Consider the following 23,737-nt stretch of genomic DNA (forward strand, 5'->3'; position numbering starts at 1 on the left):
ACGGAAAGGAAAACTTAAAATTGTTTAATAACCTGTTCCCATAGTCAAAAGTAATATTGGAAAGCAGTATATTTCTCTGCAAACCAATATCTTCACTTTTATATTATTAATGAAATAGGCACAATGAAGTGGCTGTCTGACCAGCATGGCTTCCTAATCTATAAAACAATAAGCAATTTTGAAGAGTATTTTTCTGTCAGATCACGGATTGATTATCTTGAACATAGGGGTCCCTTTAATTTTTAGAAAGTGAAAGCTTTATTATGTTTGTCTTTTGATAAAAATGAAGGAGTACTGAACCACATGCATACCTGAACATACCTGTTGCTAACATTACTGTTTCAGTCCTCAAAAATATCTGCAAGCTGAAAAGCCAGATTCAGAAAAGTGAAACAAATAAACCCTCTCCACAGTTTATAGTAACAGCTGACCCCAGCTTTAAAGGAGCAGATGGGAGTCATTCATATACTATCAGAAAGTGGAAGACCACACAACACGTAAGCTATGGAGAAGGTATCAGATCTGCTAACAAGAGAGAAAATATTGTACTTTTAAAAGCAATTTTATGCTCTAGAAAGTTAGAGCAGTATTTTTATAAACTCGGTTCCTCATGTTATTTACTATCTTCAGATGAGATAATTCTTCCAAGCACCAATAACTCAATGAACACAAACTAAATTCATCCTTGCTTAAGTTCTGTACCTATGTAATTACAAACCATGTGTTTTTACTCTGAAGAATGCTGAAATGCTCTGAGTAACTACAGGTGGAATTAAGATACTGAGCATTAGTTACACCATGACAATAGTACCTGTTTAACCAATACAAATAAATGGCAAAACTTCTACGAAAAGCTAAATATATATAAAATATGCAGATTTATAATAAAGAACATGCTTTAATTCTCTTAGGCAAAAACCCTTTTACTGACCAGAAAGGTGGGAAAGTTATTCCTGAACTTGAATCTTGTCTCATTAAACTACCAGAGTGCTACAAAAGAATACTAGATATTGAAGTGTGAAATTTTCCTGCTAAAGGGGTGTCATAAAATATCACTGAGAAAGTGGCAATAAGAAATAGCTATTCAGTCCAGAAAAATCTGGGGTGACAAAGTAAAAGTCTACAAGATCACAAGAAAGTTGGAGAGGGGAAAAAGGGATAAGTTCCTCTGTTTCTGCAAGACCCAGAGGGCATCACACAAAGAACAACAAAGGACATGAGCATGAGAGGTGATCAACACGTAATTTTCTTTGTCAAGGAATGCTGAAATTTTGCAGTTTCAGACAAAGAATTAACAAATCCATGGAAGACTATGAAAATGTTAGAAGCTATGACTCAGGAAGACCCTAAACTGAAAAAGATGTGCTCTGGTTCTGGAAAAGTGTCTCACCTACTTGTCCTGTTTCTGTTTTACTCTAGACACTTTCCTATGGCCACTGCACTGGAAAAAAGCAGAAGTACAAACTACTCAATTTTGATCTTTGTGTAGTAATTAAAGACTCAATGTCCTCAGTAGCTTGCTTGACTGCCTATAAGCAAAAAGCTTTTTCTTACAGCCTCGCTGAATCTTTCCCGTTTCAACACGTGCATTCTGGCCTTCAAGCATCTCACCACGCAGCAACAGGAGACTGACTTCAGTGTTGCAACACCCTTCCCATAGGTAGTGGCACTGCTCTTATGTCCCCAAAGCTGTCTCTTCTCCAGGCTGAGCAAGTCCAGTTCACCCGGTCCCTTCTCACAGGGGTCCTGACACTGCTTTGGTTACTCTCCAATGGACTTGCCACAGGCTACTGATGCATTTCCTGTCTTGGATGGGGGGTCAAAACTTGACACAGTAATGGCACTCAGATGTTGAAGTTATGTCTTGTGATACAAAAAGCAGTGGATGGAAAGTGGACGTCTCATTTTTGGTAATATTTTCTTTGTTCAAAAAAAAAAAAAATGCTCTCTTCTCATTCAATCATCTTTAAACGTGGCTAATACTGGAAGTTGCCCAGCTAAGAGGTAGTAAAGTAGTTCAGATCTCCTAGGGCCCACTAAAGAGAACAGAGAATTTAAATCTGAATATAAACCTACCTTTTAAATCTGACTTTAAAGTATGCTAAAATAGTAAAGGGAAAAAAGTTAAATGAAGAAAACCAGAATCCATGTTGAAGAACGATGTGGTGAAGGAGTAACATAGAGGGTTAATCTTCATATGCTTAAAACATAACTCGTAAGAACATCTGCAAATCTGCAAGTTCAAGGTGGAATGTATCTGTAATATGGAAAAAAACTACAATTTGTTTCAAACTCTAATTTGTGGTTTTTAAAAACAACCCAAAACTAGATGCTGCAAGGAGGTACACATTAACTGTCTGAGCTACTTAAAACACTAGAAGGGAAGTTTTCAAGAAGTTTCAATTCAACATTTGACATTTTTATGGTATCCAAAATTCAAGGACAGTTCTATTTCACAGAATTCTTAAAAAAAAAAAAAAGACCCAACCTCAGTCTACAAAATATATGTCAGCAATACAGTGGATGTAGCTGAAACTGAGATATGTAAGAAGGACAAAGGGATGGCAATATTTTTCCAGTATTTTAGCAGTATTTTGCACAGAAATTAGTGACAAACTCTTTTCCCAAAAACAGGGGGAAAAGGAATATCTTGGTCTTCTCCCCATTTTTGCTTTAAAGCAGCATATTTTTTTTGAGCTTTCCAAAAGAGGATCCACAGAATGACAACAATGTTTCATTAGAGTCACATTAAACATCAGGAACTCTTTCTTCCCCCAAATAAACCACAATCAATCAATTAAACCACTCCAGTGGTGAAAATGTATAAACATTTGATTAATGTTTAATGTCAAACTCTTTACAAAGAAAAAGAGGCAATAAATAGTGCATGAAAAAAGCTCTGAGAACTCAAGGGAACAGAAGTCTTACTTTCTGGTTTACTGCTGAGCAACTGTGAAAAAAATCCTAAAAAGCAGCTGACTTTTCCCCTTTTTGTGGAGGACAACTTGTAAGAGAATCTTTGAAAATTTAAGCACTGTTTTGACATCTTTGTATGTCAGTTGAATTTGGATTACATTTTTCTTTATCTATCTGCAAATAATTTTCGTTAACATTTCATTATTTGATAACTTCAGAATTAAATTCTCTTTAAGTATCTGAAGGCTAGAGCAATATTATTTAGATAAATATTACACTCAGACAAGTATTTGCATCTCTATTAAAATATGTTTTCCAAACATGTGATTCAATTAGAATCCCAGGATAAATTAGGCTGGAAGAGACTTCTGGAGTTCAGCTGGTCTTAGCAGGGGCAATTTCTCATGAACTTGTGCAGCTGACTTTTGAATAGCTCCAAGGACAGACATTTCATGGCCTTCTTCAGTGAAGTCTTCCAGTGCTTTATGTTGTTGTGTTCTGGGTCTGGCCAAGACAGAGTTAACATCTGTAGTAGCCAGGAGTGGCATGGCCAGGACTCAGAGGTTATTCTATACCATCTGATGTCATTTTCCAGTGGCAGGGGAAGGGCATGGCAGTGGGAGTGGTTGGGTATTGTCAGGGGGTTTCCATGTGAATTGTTTGCCTCTCTCTTGTACCCTCTGTCATTGGTATTGTTGCTGTTATTATTTGTTTTCTTACCTCATTGCTGTTTCCAGTAAATTATTCTTATCTTAACCCATAATCTTTACCTTTTATGCCTCCAGTTCTCCTCTCCATCCCACAGGGGAAGGGGAGGGGAAGGAGGGAGTGAGCAAGTGATGTATGGTTTGGAGTAATTTGAGTGGGAACACTAAATTGGAGAATACCATTCTGAAACCACGACATCTCAGTATAATATTTTTCTCCTCTATCCAGTCAGAGAAGGCCTTGCTGAGACTTGACTGTTGCTCTTGTCTTTTTATTCTACATTTCTGAGGAAGGTCTGGCTTTATCAATTTTTTATACCACAAACATGTTCTTTGTTAAAGAAAATGAAATACAAAAATTACAACCTGTGAGTACCAGATTGTCTATAAAGTTCTACTCATCTCTAAGTAATCAAAGTTGAGCTGAGAAACTAGCTCTGATATACACACTATAACCTACAGAAGCAGTTATCTGAGGGCATCAGTTCTGAAATGCATACAATCTCTAGAGAACTGACAGAAAAGAAGCAGCTCCACTATAAGGGCATCTACCTTTTCTATCATATTCCTAAAGAGAAGATGTGTAAACCCTCTCACCTGGGGCTTCTTTGTCTTTGGAAAGGAAGAGAACAAAGGAACCACACACACAGTTGTTCCCTTCCTCCCTCTCCACCAGTGCCCCATTTGAATTCCACCAGCACTGAGGTGCTAACACAACAATTTTTACATAAAACACAGCTTCCAGTCTGAGTGTTTTTGAAGATCTTGAAAAATCACAGTGATCCTACAATAATAGTCAAGATTTTAATTTTTTAGGCACTAACTCTCAATTATGCTAACACCTAAGTGAGAACACGTGTACAGGGTTTTTTTGTCAAGAATATTCCTATCACTTTGTGTTTCTATCTTTTATTGACTTAGACCCCTTGTGGTATTCAGATAAGGGTAAAGTGAAGTTCCACACAAGTGATTTGTTGACATAATGCCAGTGAAAAAATATCTGTGCTTTGATGTGCAAAGAAACATGAAAAAATATATAAAGACATACCTGGTCCAATGCAGAATGATGCAATGATTGCAAGGATGCAAAATATACTTAGGTAAGGAAGCCAATGCACAGTGTTCTGGGTAGATAAAAGACATTCATGTTAAGCATATTGTATGTATCACAAATATTTGCAAAAATAGTTTTTAAAAAACCACAGATAGTGTTTTCCATTATTCTTTATCTATTTCAGAATTTAGTCTAGGGTTACTTTAGAAAATCACAGTATTTCTGCAGGACCTTACTAGATGACTTATATTAAAAATCTTGGTCTCTGTGGAATCCCTGTAGAGAAACATTAGACAAGCTCATGCACCACAGAAGTCAGAACTCTAAAAATTCTCAACTTCTTGTGCTAAAGTTCAAGCCAATCTGGAAAAGAGGTTTTCTTTCCAACGAACAGATTAAGCACCGCCAGCCTCCTCAGATATTTCAGTCATTTTTAGAAAGAGCCACTACGATGGCCCATAGAGCTTCAAAGTTCAGCAGTCAAAGCCTGGGCTGAAGACTAGACACGACACGCTGTCAGTCGGTGTGAGAGCTGAATCTGAACCTTGCCCCTGGGGAAGCCACAGTCCAGGGATTTTTCAACCATAATCTTACTTTGCAGACAAGGAGAGCCATGTCTGCAAACAATAGGTAGAGGTAAAATCAGAACAAACTATAAATGCTTCTTTAAGGGAACTGTAAATGGCATCACTTATTTTCCTCCCAAGGCAGTCTTTCTTCTACTTCTAAGTAGATTTTTCTCTATTCAGACCTCTAAATGATAGGAACCTGAAACATGCTGAGCAATTTCTATGGAGTTAGCAGAACACTTTTCTTAATCACGTATGCCTGATTCTAATACCATTAAGATGGGAAAAAACCATGGATGCCCATTTCTTTCTCTCTCTGACAGGAGGGGTTTGTTCCCCAGTAAAGTGTGAATGATATTTTTATTAGAATTTTACTATTTTTGAAAAGTTGGTTAAGATACATGTAACTGTACTATCAGAAAATATCACCTTGAATGGCACTGTAAAAATATGCTTGCTAAAATATTTTATTGAGAATTAATTATAAAATAAATAAATAAAAATTTATTTTAAATATTTTTTTTTTCAGTAAAGACCCTTATTTTTTGATGTGGTTTTTCTTCCAGTCTGAGTTATTCCTTTAGTTCTGTTGAAAACATGGTCTCCTAGGCATTAACGTTAACCAAAAGGCTTGCAAATCTATCAAAATTACACAATCTGGAGTTCTTGTTTAGAAGGAAATCCAAGGTCTCTGAGAAAGAGAAGGTGCAAATACAGAATAGACAAATTCCTCTGGGATCAAGCCTATTTGTATCCTGGTCTTTTGTTCAAAGCAAATCTCTAATACTTAACAGATTGAGACACTTTGGATGAAAGGATGTAAAACTGAAAGCCATTCAGACTTCATGGATTTACAATAGCTGAAGGTCTTCACACATCAAACTAGGTTTCAAAAGATCTAGAAGAGAATTTTTCACTCGGCATACAAGATTTGCAATAGCATCTCTCTTCTGGAGGAGAGCTGTTTTACAGCTGTCCTGATTGCAGTATGTGAAGTAAAGCTTTATTGTGCTGTACATACAGGTAAGTCAAACAAAAACTTTGTAATGTTGTGGTGTACACCTGCCAGTCACACTGACTTAATGACTCTCTTCGAACAAGAAAGGAGATTTGAAAGTCAGATTAATGGCACCACACAGGTATCAATAACAGCAGGAAAGCAACTTGATGAAAGACCACCCAAACCCATGCCATTGCAGATGCCAGTTTTACCTCTCAAAAGTCCTCAGGAAGAGAAACAAACTGCATCGTTATGTAAATGGAAGCCAATAAAGGAAAAATTACCCATGGGTAGAATTTAAACTGGTTTAATAATCCTCCTCTGATCATTTGAAACAGGTGGGGAATTGAGTGCTAATAAGATCTGAGAACTTAGAATAAATAGTCATAGAATCATTTGGATTGGAAGGGACCTTTCAAACTCACCTAGTGCCAAACCCACTGCAATGAGCAGGGACATTGCCAAATAGATCAGGTTGTTCAGAGCCCCATCTAACCTGACCTTGAATGTCTCCAGGGATGGGGCATCAATCACCACTCTGGACAACCTGTTCCATCATTTGACGCTCTCTCATTGTAAAACACTTCTTCCTTATAACTAATCTAAACTGGTCTTGTTTTAGTTTAAAATCTTTACCCTTTGTGCTATCACAACAAGCCCTGATAAAAAGTCTATCCTCCTCTTTTTTCTAAGTGCAAATGTTTCCCAAAGGCTAAATCTTTATATTGCCTATACAAATAGCAGACAAGTAACTTGAAGAAATAGCAAACATGAAATTTTTTCACTACTGGAAAAAAAAAATCCAAACCTAAAATAGTGATGACATATAAAGTAAGAAAGAAATCTCAGAGAGAGTGAATCACAAAGATAAACTCATGGAATGTGTAAAAACTATTTACTCAACTATGGGTAAAATTGTCTTCGTAATAGTTCATGATATGAATAAATCTCTGAGTTAAGGAGACAGAATGTGAGAAAGCCCCTCTTGCTTTTTAATGCAAAAGCTGCTGTGACTAATGATAGCACTTTAAGTCAAGAGATTCATAAATTAGCAAAAGAGACCGTTCAATCCTTATGCCAGACTGATTAAAAGGATTCACTTACGTAGGAATGTCGAGGCCAACCAGTATCAAGCATATTTAAAATAGGTCAAAGAGAGAGTAAAAATATAGAGTGACTGAAGTGTTACCTGTAAAGTCAGGGAGACAGTAAGTACAGAGAAGAAGACAACCATCAACCCAAAACCTCCAATGAGAAGAGGCCTGCGCCCAAGCCGTTCAATAACCAAGCCCTGGAAAACAAAAGGTGGCATTTGACTTTCTTCATAAAGCACTGAAGATCTTGGACCATGTGATATGTTCTCCCAGTAAACGTGAAGATTAAAAATAAAACCATGAGAGTTGATTTTACACTATTTATAAGCTATGACATGTTCATAATTGTGCTCACAATTATGTTTACACAATTTAACCTCTTTGAAAACACAAGCCAGCATGGCATCCTTGTTTGAGATCATTGAAAAGACAAGGAAACCATCAAAGCAGTAGTTGGTATTTGCGTTATGCCCAAATTTCCTACTACAGAACAAATATAACCATATAGGTAGAAAAATGTGCAACGGGTAAATTCATGTTTAACACCATTAGCATAGATGATTTCAAAGTTATTGCTACATTTACCTTTTTGAGCAACAATTTAATAATAAAACAAGTGATGTACATTAGCCATATAAAAATAATTAATATGATGATAATTAAATGAAGTTTGATTTTTTTTTACGAGGCATAAATAATTGTAGATTGATTGAATGGCTCACAAATTTGCACCAAATTTCTATAATAACATTCTTACAATATGTAATTTTTAAATGCCAATGTCGAAGCAAACTATAGTCTCTTGCTTTTGTATTTTGACTGCTTCATAATTTCAATCTCTCTCTGAATTTAAGCTTAAACATTTAAAATTTAAGTCTTAAAGCTTTTTAGCATAGATTAAATTTTGATTAAACTAGAATTTATTTTAAATTTCTTTTTTTGTCCAAACACAGAAGAAACATTTAGTCGTAATTTTAGACAGATAGCGTAATTAGAATATCCAGACAAAAGAAATCCACCCAGAAGAAAATTTTGCTCAGACAAGTGATTGTAACACTGATACTTGTGCACTCATGTTCATTTTAAATTTCTATTTAACACTTGAATATAAGTCACAAAATCTGAATAGAGAAGAACACAATGAAGAATTGCTTGACAACCTGTAACATGAAACTGTCTTTGCTAGTCTGACTCATTAAAATAGGCTAATACATATTTTAGGTCATAATGGATGATGTAATTTTCATGCTGATAATTACTAAAATTACAATTACAGTTGGTTTTCTTATGAGAAAAATAAAACAAGTTTACAAAGCCCAAAATGTACTATTTCAAATAAGGTAGAGTCAGACTCACATGACTGTTTGTCATATAATTATTTACTATAGGTTGAAATCCATCTTCCACATATCTTTTGAGCAAAAGATAAAATGAGCAAGTAAAATGAAACCTGGACTAACACCCTTAATTCTGGGAGACAGGACACACCATTCCCCTGTGAGCATTGAGATGAAATGTGTTAGAGGAAAGCACAAAGTCACCCAGAGACTTGCCTCAAGTGGCAAGAACTTCTTCAGAGTGGGGTTGAGCATCAGATCTTAGGACAGGCTTCAACATGTGTTCACCTTGTACCCTGAGCTGAACTTCCACACCAGAGATGTGCACTGTTACACTGCAGAACACTGAAAGCAGCTCTGTGGCAAGATTTAGCATTCCTTGTTTCTTTGAATGGCAAAATATACTCACTTGGAAAGTTTCCACAGCTTCCATAATAGAATTATGGAATTCCAAAAAGACACGCACTGATGTTAATAAGATTTCACATTGTGCTCACGAGGACCAAATGTTTCAAAATTGCAACTGCTTCACTGTTGAAACCTTTACAAGATGGTAAGTAGTTTCCATTATGATGAATGAATCCATCTTGCCGATAGATTTTAACAGATTATAACGTAACTTCCCAAGAACTCTCGAGATGCAAGTATTTATCACCTCATTTTCTTCACCTGCTATGACTGGCTGTCACTGGATCATATTTCTTCCTGTTCTGACCCCAGTAAGAGCCACCGAGTTTCAATGGAAATATCTTGCATCACACATACACTTAACCAAGAGACATCTTTTATGGATCTGAAGGATGAACGGGTCTGTAAGACAGAGACTTCTGCAACAGATGTTGCACATGTAATTTGGTATGAATTACACATTCAGCTATAAGTGCTGCACATGTAATTTGACATACTGGGCAATTTCTCTTATTTTTTTCAATGCTGGGTTGGTGGTCATGATTAAACAATTTCAGTGTTCCCTAGCTGGTGGGTTTTATGTTAAAACAGGGTAAGGGATTATGCTTTTCTTAGAGGCAAAAAGGGTCGTAGATGCCTCTCGTACAAAACGTGATGAAGATCCGATACATAGTTTTCAGTTGTAAAGCTCAAAGCAAATCAAATTCCAGTAAGGGGGAACAGCTTGGACAAGTCCTTCAAAAAAAACATGTGCATGCATTTATGTCTACCTACACTGTGGACATATTTGTGTAAAACTAGGTGGGTTGGTGAGGCGCTCCCTGTTTTAATTGAGACCAGCCAAGCAGATACAGTTACAGCAGATCTGTGGGTTCTATATCCTTTTTACAGAACATAACAGTAGTTTCTAATATATTTGAATTCTGTTTTACTCAGAGATAATTTGGGAAGAAATAAAGTAAATGCATGTGCAAGCAAGTCTATGACATTCTGTTTCCTGAGCTAATGCCAGGTTTCCCAAGCATTCATCAATGCTATCTGTTTAATACAGAACCATTCAGGAACTTGGATGCTTCAGCTTCTGGGCACTAGCTGCAGTTTCTGACCCAAACAATTTATAATTGCTGTTGTTCGTTACACTTCTGGTCATTTATGGAATGGACCAACTTCCCTCACAGGAAAAATAATCAGGAATTTTGTCCTTACTCACAGGGACACTATGTTGTCTCAGAATTGCTGGGAATCCTATAAGCATTTCCACTTTGAGGATTCAGCAATACTTGAAAAGCAAGGTCTAACACATCTTCCACAATAGCAAGTTTCCCTGGTGAAAAAAATGCTGGTTTTGAGGTTAAAAACAGACAGCAATTAATTTTTTTAGTTATGATTATACTAATTCAAAACTTGTTAACTTGCAAAACCCACTAAGATGCTTATGACTCATAAGAAGTGGAAGATGATTCACCAGTTCTCAAGTATTTATAGTTTTGAATGCTCCACTGCTATGCATTGGTAACTGTTACCTATTGAAGACCTATAACAAGTCAAAATATACTATACAGTAGAGTAAATGAAATAACAAGAAATTCAGTATATGCTCTAGTACAGACAAAAGAAGAACCTTACAACTGTTTTCAGTGATAGCACACTGAGTTATGTGCCAAATTGTGTAGGCTGATACTTGTTTATGTGTGATCATAAACATGCCTTTGCAGAACCCTATACCCAGTCATGATAATTAACATAGCTGAAATTACTGAAAATGTGTAAAAAAATATTGTAACCAAGATTCTCTCAGCACAAATGTTTGGTGATAATAAGGCAACTGATATGCAAACTACGTTAACATTTCACACAACTTACTTTTGTCTGGCAGGAAACACTTGTGAATAAAGTTAAAGAAGCAAATGTCAACCTTTTCACTTGAGTCAGCTGCAGATACCAAGGCTGACATAATGAAAGCAGAGTGCATTAAAAAAAGATCAGACAAGCTTGTCTGGACAAAATGAATGTCTAGTCAAGTTTTACAGCCCAAATAGGAGGTCACTGAATACTATTCCCTACTTATATCCTGGTCCTAGATTATACTAAGAAAACTCTGTCAGATTTTCTTGATGTGAAGCTCTGTGAAGAAGTTTGCTCTGTATGTTAATGTCAATAGTAGCCCTACTTTCTTTCTGACATATTTTGGATGAAGGTCTGAGTTAGACTGTATGACTGTTTTCAGACTTAATGTGGTAAGCTCTTAATTCCATTTTAAGTATCAGGATGAAAAAGTATAATCTCATTTATGTAACTTTATGACACAATGTGTAGTATCTTGCATCCAGGAAAAGAAGCAGAACAGCAGACTGAGCATTATAAATTGAGGGGTTTTGCTTTGTATTTTGATGTATGTCCATCGGTCTACTCTATGAATTATACATTTTAAAACAAAAAAGGGTTATTGTATTTAAGTACCTAAACTGGAATTTACAGGCCTAGCATCAAGTTTGACCACATAAGCAAAAGCCTTAAATAAATTGCTGCATTTGCCTGCATCTGTGTTAAAGTCCTGACAGGATAAGATCCTACACACCTTCTGTAGCTGCCAGGCTGGAGATTACTCTCAGCAAAGGGTAGAATTGATTGCTAAGTTTCCAAGCTCAGTTTGAAGTATTTTGCAGTAAGGCATCCTTAATCAGCCTTGGAAGAGAAATTTTCTACTCACTAAAGATGCTCTCCATAGTCGACGCCTGCAAGACCAGCATGACTGAGACAGGAACTCATCTAGCCAGATGCTTTTGCCTCAGCAGTGCTTGGCAACAGCCCCTAGGGCAACACAAAAGCACCTCATTTCCTTGTTCCTATGATGTCCCTTCAGTAAACTGTAGATATTTCTGAATCAAAACTCCTTCTGTCGGTGATTTAGCTGTTAAAAGCCCTAAGTTTTGTCTCATGCCATGTTCATGCTATAAAAGCAAGACTAGATCCCAACCTTAATCTATGACAGCTTATTGTGGCTGGTGCTTTATTTTCTAATGATAGTATTTGAATGCCCTGATGAAGATCATCTTGACCAGATTGATACAACCATTACTCAAAACCAGTGTTTTTAAATCCTCAGCAGCAGGAGATAGCTTTAAGAGTTTCAGTTTCTGAATGTATCCTGCAAAAGGATTTGCACTACATAAACTCAGCCTTTAACCATGTACACCTTGGGTGTTAGGAGTGGCATTGTAAGGTAGACCTTCATAATGAGACTTTTTCTCCTGGAAGGCACTACATGGTTACTTCAACACATGTAAGCCTTGTCTATTCATAAGTCCACATGTATTAAAACAATTGAAAAAGAATCACGTCTTTGTCTAACAGCAATTCCATTGATCACTTGTGGATGAATGCAGTGTGCATTAACGCAGTCACACTCTGCAGTCCACCCTGCAGTGAAAATGTGCCTGTATGCCTCTGTCCATCAACAAACACCATGATCTGAGATGCTGGTTGGCCAATCTTTCTTTTCTACTGCTGACTCTATCCAGGCTATTACAGGTCAAGATATAACTTTCAAATTCTGGTAGTCCTTGAGCAACAGCTTGTCCAGATGAGGGGAGAAAGAGGGAGGAATGCCATGTTCTTGCACTCTCCTCTACTTACATCCTATTGGGGTTTATGGACAGGTGAAGGTTGATTCTGACCTAGTGTGAACAGTCTCACATGGGACTGCCTTAAAAATCCTACTAAAAATCAGATTATAGCATAACTCCCTAAGAACTCTTGAGATGCAAGTATTTGCCACCCCATGTTTTTTCATTTGATATGACTGGCTTTCAATGATATATATTTCTTCCTGTTCTGACCCCAGTAGAGCCACAGAGTTTCAATGGAGATATCTTACATTGTCCTTTGGAAATCATGGAGGAAATGTGTTGGGGATGAGAATACCTATGGAAATATCTGGAGTACCCTTGTTTTAAGATGAGCCATGGCCCAAGCAGGGAATCCCTCCTCTGTTAAGATCTATTAACATTAGAAGAAACACAGACCAAGTCTAAGAGCTCTTTCTCATGAGATCCTGAAGCAGAATAAAATCATCTCGCCTAAGAAGGTTGGCTTCCTTGACTTCTGTGTGATACTGCAAAGGATTTCCTGTATTCTTTTATGGTCTAGTACTGAAATGTATTTTAACTCACTTGTGGCTTCGTATGGCTTGTCTCTGTCACAGGCTTTTAGTAACACCTTGGTGCATCACCTTATGGGAAATGCTTAAGGCACAGTGTTCTCAATATAGCCATAGCTAGTCTCTTTCTGTGAACACTATATAAAGACCAAATGTGGTGTCACAGATGGTAAAATTGGATGTGGGATGTTTAATTTGAATAACATTCCTTTTTATTCTATGCTGGTTTCATGGAGGAGGGAAGGAACCTTTTCAGAAGCTTACTTGTCCCTTTACATTCACCCTGCTGCCTTGCTAAAGAAAGGCACTGGTGAATTGTTCTTTTTGCCCACTAAGAGTAAGATAACAACTAAATTAACTAACCTCAATCAGTAAAAATTTAAAAATAGCCACAGTAATCAATCTTACTAAAGAATAACTAAGTTTGTGGAATCCCCTTACTGCAGAATTTATAGAACAGACTTCTAATAATCACAGGGAATTATTTAGGTATATTCTATCCTACTTTAATGAATGGTTTCAGGTTAGATAACATATTGCTGTAATATGCCTACAAGTAGCAAATCCATTCACTCTTTCATTCCAGAGAACACCAAACTTCTTCAGAAGTAAACTGAAATTAATGGGCACCCTCATTAAAAAGTAGATTGTCTAATCAGTCCTCTAAACCGAATCTGTGTTCAGTACAGTGGGTGGAATTCTCTACAATTAATGAAAAAACATACAGGAAGTTTATATTCTCTCCCTAGAGAGAAGCCAGGGGGCATCAAGCATGCAATGCTACAACAGAGGTGTTTTGTGAAGTAAACTAGGAAGTGCTAGTGTAAGTAGAATTTGTAGCCAAATTATATGAATGGAAGGAACATAACAATACAGGTGTTTCACTTTTCAATGGCTTGGTAACATGGCTTTCGCTCGAGGGGAAGAGGAACGGAGCTGTAGGCAAAGCATGCTCCTAGCTGGCATATCAAGTGATCTGAGGCAATACAGAGCTATAAAATGATGGGATGTTATTCGCCTTTCCTCACGAACCACATCAACATTATTACTATATGCTGCTGCTCCTAGGAGACACATTAAAGGGAGACTTTCAAAATTTTTCACAGTTTCGATATTTCTCTACTAAATGTTAACTTTGTTTTCTGTGAAATATGTCTATTTCAATCTATTCCTTTGGCATTCATCAATGGAGCTCATCAATACGTCAGTATTCTTACTGAGGCTCAGAGTCTCATAGCCACCTCATTTAGGCATAATGATCACAGATGGTACGTGATTTCTTGTGGGCCTCTCCTATCGAATTTACAAGGACAAAAACTATATCTCTGTTACTGATTATCTCTACTGAAATCCTGGAGTTTACTGTAAGTAAAATCTGGCTTCTTCTAGAAAGCACAACATATTAAAAAGACCAGGAAAATAAAGTCCTGTTTCTGCTTTCTTCTGTTTATTTCCTGAGTGGTACAAAAGGCGCGCACATCTGACTTAACATTTAATGCTGTCAAATAGATTAAACAAAAATGGCATAAAGAGTCATTGGGATAGGTTAAGAGGGGGAAGAAATGCCCCATCCTTAGTGCTAGGAATGAAGAAAATTAGAGGAAGTTACTTGAATAAATAAGCTGCAAAGCCCTCAACTGAAAAATGAAATTCACACTGTTGTTGCTTTAAACAGCAGCAATGAAACATCTCTGAAGATTACTGTAATAAAATTAAGGCTACAAAGCAGCATCTCTTGACCTGAGAAATCTGAAGAGAGAAGAGATATCAACACATCAGCATTTCCAGAAGCACAGCAGGTAGCTTAAACAGAAAAAGTATTAAAAACACTTCTCTTGAGAACAAAAAGTTACACATACCAGGAGCCAAAGCAGACACATCCACCTCATTATGTATGAACAGTGTGCTCTGCATAAGCCCCACAAACTGACAGCACAGATGACAGACCCTATTTATATAATGGCTTTAATATCAGGGAATCATCTCCATGTAATTTTCATCTGTTTTCACATAAAAGAGGTGTATTCTTCACTTATATCAGTGGCAGAATTATCATAATTGTTTTTACATATATCTTAAACAGAGGAGCGTTTGTGCAGTATCACAAAGAAGAAACTGTAACAGGTAGGGACTTCCATATTTCCCTACTAATCAATGTCTCTTTAATTAAAAAAGAAATTAAAAATAGAAGCTTTAGCCAAAAATAGATTTGTGGAAATTCAAAAAGATCAGAAGAAGATATTTGTGACCTTTAGAGTCCTTATGTCCTAGGCAATAAGAAAATATACTTGATAGCTAGATTTAGTTTAACATTTTGTAGGTCATAAGCAGTTGCTCTGCCACAGAAAAGGATTTTTTTTTCCAAAACTGTTCTTCTGACATTTAAAAATGCTTGGCTTGTGTGTCCAGTATTGTGCAAATACAGTTAGTATAGAATATATGAAGATAAGGAAAAATTCTAGCAAGGAAAGAAAACAGTACTTGCTTGTTTGCAACTTTCCATTCCTAAGACCTCTCCCATTGCTTCTTATTTATTGCAGTGCAAATAGAAATGCATTTCCTTTAGCAATTAATCGTGCATTCACCTACTAAAACTTTCAGATTAAGTTTGCTCATTTAGTGTATTTTTTTTTCCTAGTCAACTTTTCCAGTTTGAAATTGGAAAGAAAAAAATATGCATGGATGATTTTTTCTATTGTTTCCTCTTCATTCAGTGCAGTGAAGGTCCCCAACCTACTCAGGAGCTCACATGTTACGAAAGGATGCCTGCTTGTCCTTGGTGAGTGAGAGAGCAGAATTTAACACCACCCTAGAAACGGGACACCCTTTTCTAGCATGCTGGCTCACTTTTCCACCAGTCTGGGTGGCTGTTTCTGCAAGCCACAGTGAACACACCTACCTGTACTGTGCCTGAGCCTTCTCCAACAACACTGTCTGCTTACAAACAGACACATGAGAAGACTCTCAGATGTGAATAAACTGCTACCAGGTAAAGTTGTTTTACCAGGTAAAATCATTTATGAGTTACCACTTAATATACTTTGGGCCTTGCTGTTTCTGTCTTCTTCCTCTTCGCTCATACAAAGCACCTCAGGATATACCAACTCATATGTTCCTTTTATGGAACTAAAACTAAAGAGCATCTTAGAAAAAACATCCCAAAGATGCAAAACAGGGTTTAGGATTAAAATTAGAAATAATATTTTCAATCACTTTATCAAGTGTTACACTTAATCAATATACTATTCTCTTTATATTTTTAACCTGTGTGAGGAAATAAAATCAGTAATTTAAATATCAAGCATGTTAATGGATTTTTAAAACCATACTTACAGAAAAAACAGCAGCCAGAGTCTCAACAGCACCAGTACTTAGCGTAACATAGGGAATTGTTTCATGACTGATCCCAGCTTCACTGAAGATGTTGTTTGTGTAGTACCAGATCTGTATCAGAGAGAATAAAATGAGTTATTAATCCTTATGGATTGAACTACAATATATTGGTATTCAATTCAACCACCTAATCTGCCAGAGGCCAGACTTGTTAAACCTCTGAGCACTCTCAAATGACCAAGGGCTGGACAAGGGACAAAAAATGAAGGGAAGGTACAAATTCCAGGATTAGTCACAAGGCCGCTGCCCTTCTGCTTGCAGAACCAGGCAGAATTACAAACAGCTTTAACTCAATTTAGCTTAATTCACTTTAGGAGTAAATCAAAGAAACTCACTTTTCTAATTTGTTGAGATCTCTCTGTGGGGCCTCCCTGATTTTGAGGGAGTCAACTGCTCCTCCCAGTTTTGTGTCATCTGCAAATTTGCTTAGTATCCCTTCCAGTCCTGCCTCCAAGTCATTTATGAAGATTTGAAGAGCACAGGGCCCAGGATGGAGCCCTGTGGAACCCCACTAGTGACAAGTGGCCAGTGTGATGCTACCCCATTCCCTATTACCCTCTGTGCTCAACCCATGAGCCAATTGCTCACCCACCACATGATGTGTTTATCCAGCTGTGGGTTGGACACTTTGTCCAGAAGGATCCTGTGAGAGACAGTATCAAAAGCTTTGCTGAAATTACCAACAAATCAAGAAAAGCTAAGAAAATGCTTTGCTATACATACACAGTTTTGAGTAGACGGTACCCAATCTGCTTGGAAAAACGTTTTCCTGCTATATCTTTAATTTTCTTCCATTACCAGTTTTCAGTACCGTAAGAATCTCAATTTTATACATAACTAATGTGGAAATAAATTCTGCATTAGCAGGGAGATGGGAAAACTCAAAGGTCTTTCAATGTATGATGTTCAGTTTATTCATTTTACACTCTAAACCCCTGCATTGCTGTCACTGGGAAGCACGGCAGTCGTTCCTCTCCTTGCTGCAATGACTCATTTCCCTCCGTGACTGTCTGCTTCTCTCTATAAGGAAGTCTTATTTTCATGTAGCACTTCAAGCCATCTAAGGAGCTGAAGTTCTAGCAACTTTTAGACCTTTCCCAGATTTCTATTTAATTCCCTTTGATCAGAAGGTTCTAGATGCTCATCTTTCGAATCTTGGGATGCTGTCTTTATAAACAGCAAAACAAGTGGATGGTTCCAGTCAAGGGGAAACTTTACACTTCCATTTACACCACTAGTTTTTTTTCTTCTTGGCTAAGTGAAGGTGTAGCATTTGAAAGTGGTTCAAAGATCTGAACAAAAGCAGTCAATACCATCTTTAAAACCAATCAGTCCTTTAAATTAACTGAAGATGGAGACTCAAGAACTCAGCTACATGGAGAATGCTTTTTCCACTGCAGCACTTCCAGGATTGTGCAAAAAAGCAGTTGTTATCCTACAGACAGAATTAGCATGTAAACTTTGAGAAGAAATTTTAGTGGATCAAAATGCTACTGCATGGTTTAGAGAATAAAGCCAGCCTCAGGCGAGAAGAGGCAGAAAAAGAGAGAAGTGGTCACAGGTAGTTTAGGCTTATGTCTTTAAAAACAAACAAAAATAATACAAATAAGCTGCATGAGTATTACTGTCATCTGTTTCCCATGGACGCATTCACTTTCACTTCCCTGCTGATTAAGTACATTAAACACAGTGTCACACTGTTATAAAGCTGGTTGCTGTTCTGAGCAGCAGTAGACATATGGGGTTCACCCAACCTCAATGCTTTTGAATTGACTGTAGAAATTTCCCTGTCATAACTCCATGTCAACACAAAAATAATTGATAAAATGAAAAAAACTAGTTATTTTCACATATGACTAATTTCATTAGAGTACTGGATAGCCAGAAGAATAATTTAGATGTATCTTGCTAGGAGAGATTTAAATGTAATAATGCTATTTAAATCTAGCAAAATATTTATTATCTACTAGCATGTAGCATAGCAAAATTTAAGATTAAATCTCAGTAAATATAACTGCAAGCAAAAAACTTTAGGCTTTTCCCATTTGTCACCTCCTTCCTCTTCTAAGAAAAGAACACACATATCTTCTATGAGTTATCATCGAGTTAAGGATTGCATCTTTACCTTTTTCGTATGTCTGGCTTCAGAGACTATCGATAGGCCTGTTCAGGTTCACCCTAAACTAGCTAAGATGTACAGGTAAAACAAACTATCCACATGCCACCCTAAAATAACACAACAGCTGGTAAACAGAGTTGTATTAAAGTCCAGTGAACCAAATATCTTTTGTAAGAGACAGGAATTTTAAGAAAAGTTTAGAAACAAATCAGAAACACCACAAGCACTCCAGCTTTTGGCAGTCAGCAACCATCTGAGACGGAGCCTATACCATAAGCCAGCAAGTGTAGGAGTCACAGCTGTCTCTTCCTTTCCAATAAGAATAGTTTATAATGCTTACAGACATACAAAATCCACAGATAAACAAAAATAAATCATATATGTCTTTGTCGTCAGTCATAAACAGTTCATTTTAATCATTTACTGAATTTGCAGTAACTTGTTGCTGGTATGAATTTGGTTTTAATATCGCTCCTGTCCATGTCCCACAAGGGGCTTTGTAAAAAATTAGCTGCCTGCTTTCTTAAATCAGGAATGGTATTGCTCTCTTATCATGCGAGAAGGTATCAACTCTAATCCATCTTTCTAAGAATTTAAATCTACACTTCTTGATATACCTATTGTAATGCTTCTTTCATAACCACAGGGTTTATAATGTATGACTGAACATACCAGATGAACAGATTTTGCATGTCACCAACAGATGTTACCATGACATTTTATCTAAGTTATTTGACATAACAATATTCTTGTTCTCTAGCAAGCTGGGATGTCAGCTGAATTCGATTTTTGATTGACAAGACCTGCTCCTGTAGCTGCACAGAAAATGTAGGTTTCCTCCTTGTAACAATATACTTCAAAAGAGACACCTCGGCTCTCCACTTGAAAGTGTTTATAACAAATGTTGTTAGTCATAAAAAGTGTTCCATTTTATCACATGACTATTACTGATTTTATTTATATTACATCATTGTGACAGTCACAGGTCAGGGGTGCACTTGCCATGCAACTAAAAGGCAGCTACTAGAGCTTGGATGGGAAATTACTGATGTAACTATAGCAATAAGTTTTTCCTTTTCTTCCTGTTTCTAGCCCTGTTGCTCTTCCTTCCCATAATCTCCTTCTAAGGCCCTTCTCTTCAAGCACTTAAATACCCATTTCTTCTTTGCTGTCCAGTCAGCATTATGAAGAAGGATCACACCAGTTAAATGCTAGGCATTTGCCTCCCTTCTCTTCTTACCAAGGGAGGGGAATAGTAGTTATGAGACCTGGGAGTAGAGCTGGGATGCTTGCACCCTCTCTCCATTACCAGACTTTTAGCTTCTTGAGCAAAGCAGGTTTATAGATTATGCGTTGCTCCAGTTAACTTTTCTCCTCCCACAACACATAAATCAGTTCTCCCACATTCAGCAGTAAGACAGAAATATGAGGGAGAGTTCAGCTCCTTTTGGTCTCAGGGGTTCAGATAAAGGATGATGACCCCTAGGAAGATGAGCCAAGCTCAGCTGTTAACGCTGCTTTTGATAGCAGACAACCACAAGTTGAACACGGCATCTGTGTGGCTGATGGGCCAGACATGGGCTCAGCTGCCCACAGCATGCACCAACTGCACTGCTGTAGAGGGGGTAGGAGGAGACCTGGTAAATCCCTGCTACCAGGGCGCAGGTGACACTGCTCAGCTGAGGCTTCACTACTCCTGTGTTCACAGAGCAGCTTCTCTCATTGGTTTGTAGTTTATGCTCACACATGATGCTTCCTGCTCTAACTGCACCTCTTCATTTTTTTTTCATTGCTTACACAACACATTTTGGTCCTTCTCCTCCTTCCAGTCTGTTATTTTCCCCTTAAAGACATCTGCTAGAAAAGACCACTTGTATTTTGGTAGTTATAGTCTGGCTCTTTCCTGAGACTGAGAAGAAAAAGGGGGGGATCAAAGCAGGAGCAAAACTTTGTGGAAACTCAATGACCCACATTATCCCACTGGATGTTATTGCTCCAAAACAATTAAGAAGATTAATGTTGTCAGCTCCCTTTTAGGAGCTTTGACATAGATGCACATTTTAGAGTATTTCATAAAGACTAATGTAGTCATCTGCATTAGATACAGTAGACCTTTTACAAATAACAGTTTTATATTTCTCTAACAAGGTATAATCCACAGTGAAAAATACATTTGCATGAATAGCCTTGATCCATTAGGGGAAAGAAAGGGGATTTAGTCAGAAGAAAGAGTTGCATATTTCCGATATTAATATGCAGATTTAAGCTAAGAGGCAAATAATTCAAGAGCATTACTGTAGTCATCATTAAAATGGAGAATACTGCTTTGTCATAATATGACTTACAAGCAGAAGGGCATTTTAATAACTCATATCTCCTCTAGTCTCCCTAATACTTAGACTTTTCCTCCCTCATTTCTGCTGGTAATGCAAACATCCAGATGATTTGTCTTGATTGTTGATTCACTCTCCTATTTTGTGAATTCTGCTGTAGACTACACTCAAAATGAGTTTCACTCTGTACTACAACATATCTCAGTATTGGTTTTTTTATTCTGGAATTAATCAAGTCCAAAAGCTTCTATTGACAAGCAGTTACTTTGAAAAGGTTTTTTGTATCAGTCTTTTCATTTTTCTCAGAGTATCTAAATTTGTAGTCTTTAAGGTGGCTTATGAAAGCCATCTTCTCCTGATCAGCAAGCCAAAGCTCATTTTCCTTCAACTACCAAATACAGCAGGGGTAACTGCTCTCCTACTGCCTCCTACTCCAAAACCTACCTCAAATTCCTCTGTATTATCTTTCAAATTATTTTTAGAACACATATGCTGAAAACATCCCAGACTGCAGTTGGCCCATTAACAGCAACAGTAAATGGTGTGAATTTCAAGGCAAGTGGTGTTATTTTACTGCCATTTTTTTACAACTTTTAAACTCTACCTATGAGAGGCCCAGTTTCACTGTCAGTGCTGAGATTTCCAGGTACTGTAGCAGGAGTTGCAATAGTTCCTCATAACAAGTGTGACATTATGCAATAGCATTGCAGATGCAGACTCTTTGCCAACCATAGCTCTGAAAATACATCTACAATTTTATCAGGCAGATATCAGCCAGTTTAAACTTGGCACCCAAAGGCATTTCTTCCCAGCCCAACCATGGTGCTACAGAACTTACCAAACAGCCAGCCCCACTCTGGGTCCTGCATCCCTGCTGGGCACTCTGACCACTGCTGGTAGGCCAGCACTTTCCTTCATGGTCCCTGGAAAAGCTGTTCTCTGTCTCCTCAAATCTCTGCTAACTCTGTAAAGCTAAAGAACTGTCCCCAAAGCCTTGTTGCTTTTGTGCTATTTTTTTAAGCACTGAACTATATCTCCAAATGTCTGAGGCTCCAATAATCACTGAGTTCTTCATTCAACATCAAACTGAAATAATGTGGGAGTCTCTTCATTACTGCACCATTTCTTTTTCAGAGCACTCATCAGAACAAAAGAGGTCAGTTTTTAATTTAATAAGGAAAGAAACAGGATAGAGTTTCATTAATTTCATGCTAAAAGATTATCAAATTTTTATTTCAGGTGTTGATTCACACTTTGCAAGTAATTTTGCAAGCAACTAGTTTATGACTGAAAATGTTAAGGGTTACATTCAAGTGAAGTTTTTAGGAATAATTTGTAAAACAGTTACGTTTGATATTTTGGTATTATAATCAGATTCTGTCCTTCTTTGTACATTCCTGTTTTTAATGTGTCCCTATAATAAGCAAGAACAAATTTTCAATACTCTCTCAGCTGTATTGGGACCATAGTAAATTTACTGGGGCAGAGAATACAGCAGCTGTGATCACACAAGCAAATTGTTTTATACCCAGAACCTAAAGTAAGAACAAAATATTCTGGTCTGTGTCTGTGAAACAGAAGTAACATGGAAGCACTGGAAATTTTCAGTTAAACAGATGTATGAGGTTTTTATTAGATCTACGAAGGTTATTAAGTTACAGAAGCACAAGGTCAAACACAGTGACTACTTGGAAAAAAAAGTAGGAACTGTGTTTTTATTAATCAAACTGCAAAGACCGTAGATAAGGGAGAGTCACAACAACTGGAACCGCCTTTCAATCCCAAATGACCCCTGCATATGGTGGCTGACGCACAACAGCAGGATGATTTGGTTAGGTCTGTATCACCACATATAATGCTATATAGGTTAGTTTGTTGGAGAATTTAATTTATAAAAACTTCAAAGCAACAGTTATGTTTACGCATACAGAGACAAAAAAAAGGTGAGAAAAAGTATTGCCAAGAGAATCTCTCCTATTAGAATATCCTGCTTTTAGTGTGATATCAGAATCAGGTATGTCCAGCCTGCACTCCTTTAATAGACAGCCTTTGTTGAAAGAAAGTAACATGTCATACCTTTTTCTGCCTCACTTGTGTTATGCTTTTCAAGTAGGAGGTAACGAGGACTTTCAGGAAGAAAAGGCAGAATCACGACTTGTATCAATGAAGGAAAAGCGATTGCTCCAAATAAGTAAGGCCACCGAGATTCCTGCAAACAGATACAAACATAAGTCAGTATAGTCACATATACCTTCATGTGATCTCTTTGTCTAAACTCTCCCATAGTGATACTAGGAAGAAAAATAGCTTCAATGGGAAACACTGCAATTTTTCATCATTCAACATATCAGTGATCACAGTGATGTGTTCTTCCTGAGCTTAGTAAGTGGTTTGAACACCTCCCCCTCACATCATCTTACTCAAGAGCCGAGGAAGGCAGAATTCCAGCCATTGACCGAATAAGAATGAAAAGAGAGATACAGGAAAGTTGTGAAAAAAACCCAGCAATGTATAGGATATTTTCCTTTCCTTCAGCATCAACAATTATACAGGTAAAAGTATTATATATACTCATATATTCTGCAAGTCATACACACACACAATAGTATCAACGATAAGCTTTAAAGAAACCCTATAAAACTATTTTC

At 37.2% G+C, this 23,737-nt stretch overlaps 1 protein-coding gene across 1 annotated transcript in view; it reads right to left on the reverse strand.

Moving 5' to 3' along the window:
• Positions 1-23,737, reverse strand: part of SLC2A9 (solute carrier family 2 member 9) — a 71,578-nt gene that overhangs the window by 21,790 nt on the left and 26,051 nt on the right. Inside the window, exons 6-10 of the mRNA XM_029962059.1 lie at positions 23,166-23,298; positions 19,028-19,065; positions 16,578-16,688; positions 7,436-7,537; positions 4,672-4,747 (exon numbers count right to left, since the gene is read on the reverse strand). Of these exons, the coding sequence (XP_029817919.1) occupies positions 4,672-4,747; positions 7,436-7,537; positions 16,578-16,688; positions 19,028-19,065; positions 23,166-23,298 (460 nt within the window). The remainder of the gene's footprint in view (positions 1-4,671; positions 4,748-7,435; positions 7,538-16,577; positions 16,689-19,027; positions 19,066-23,165; positions 23,299-23,737) is intronic.

Source organism: Manacus vitellinus, unplaced genomic scaffold (assembly GCF_001715985.3).
Source record: "Manacus vitellinus isolate BGI_N305 unplaced genomic scaffold, ASM171598v3 scaffold_0_pilon, whole genome shotgun sequence".
Classification (NCBI taxonomy): Eukaryota; Metazoa; Chordata; class Aves; order Passeriformes; family Pipridae; genus Manacus; species Manacus vitellinus.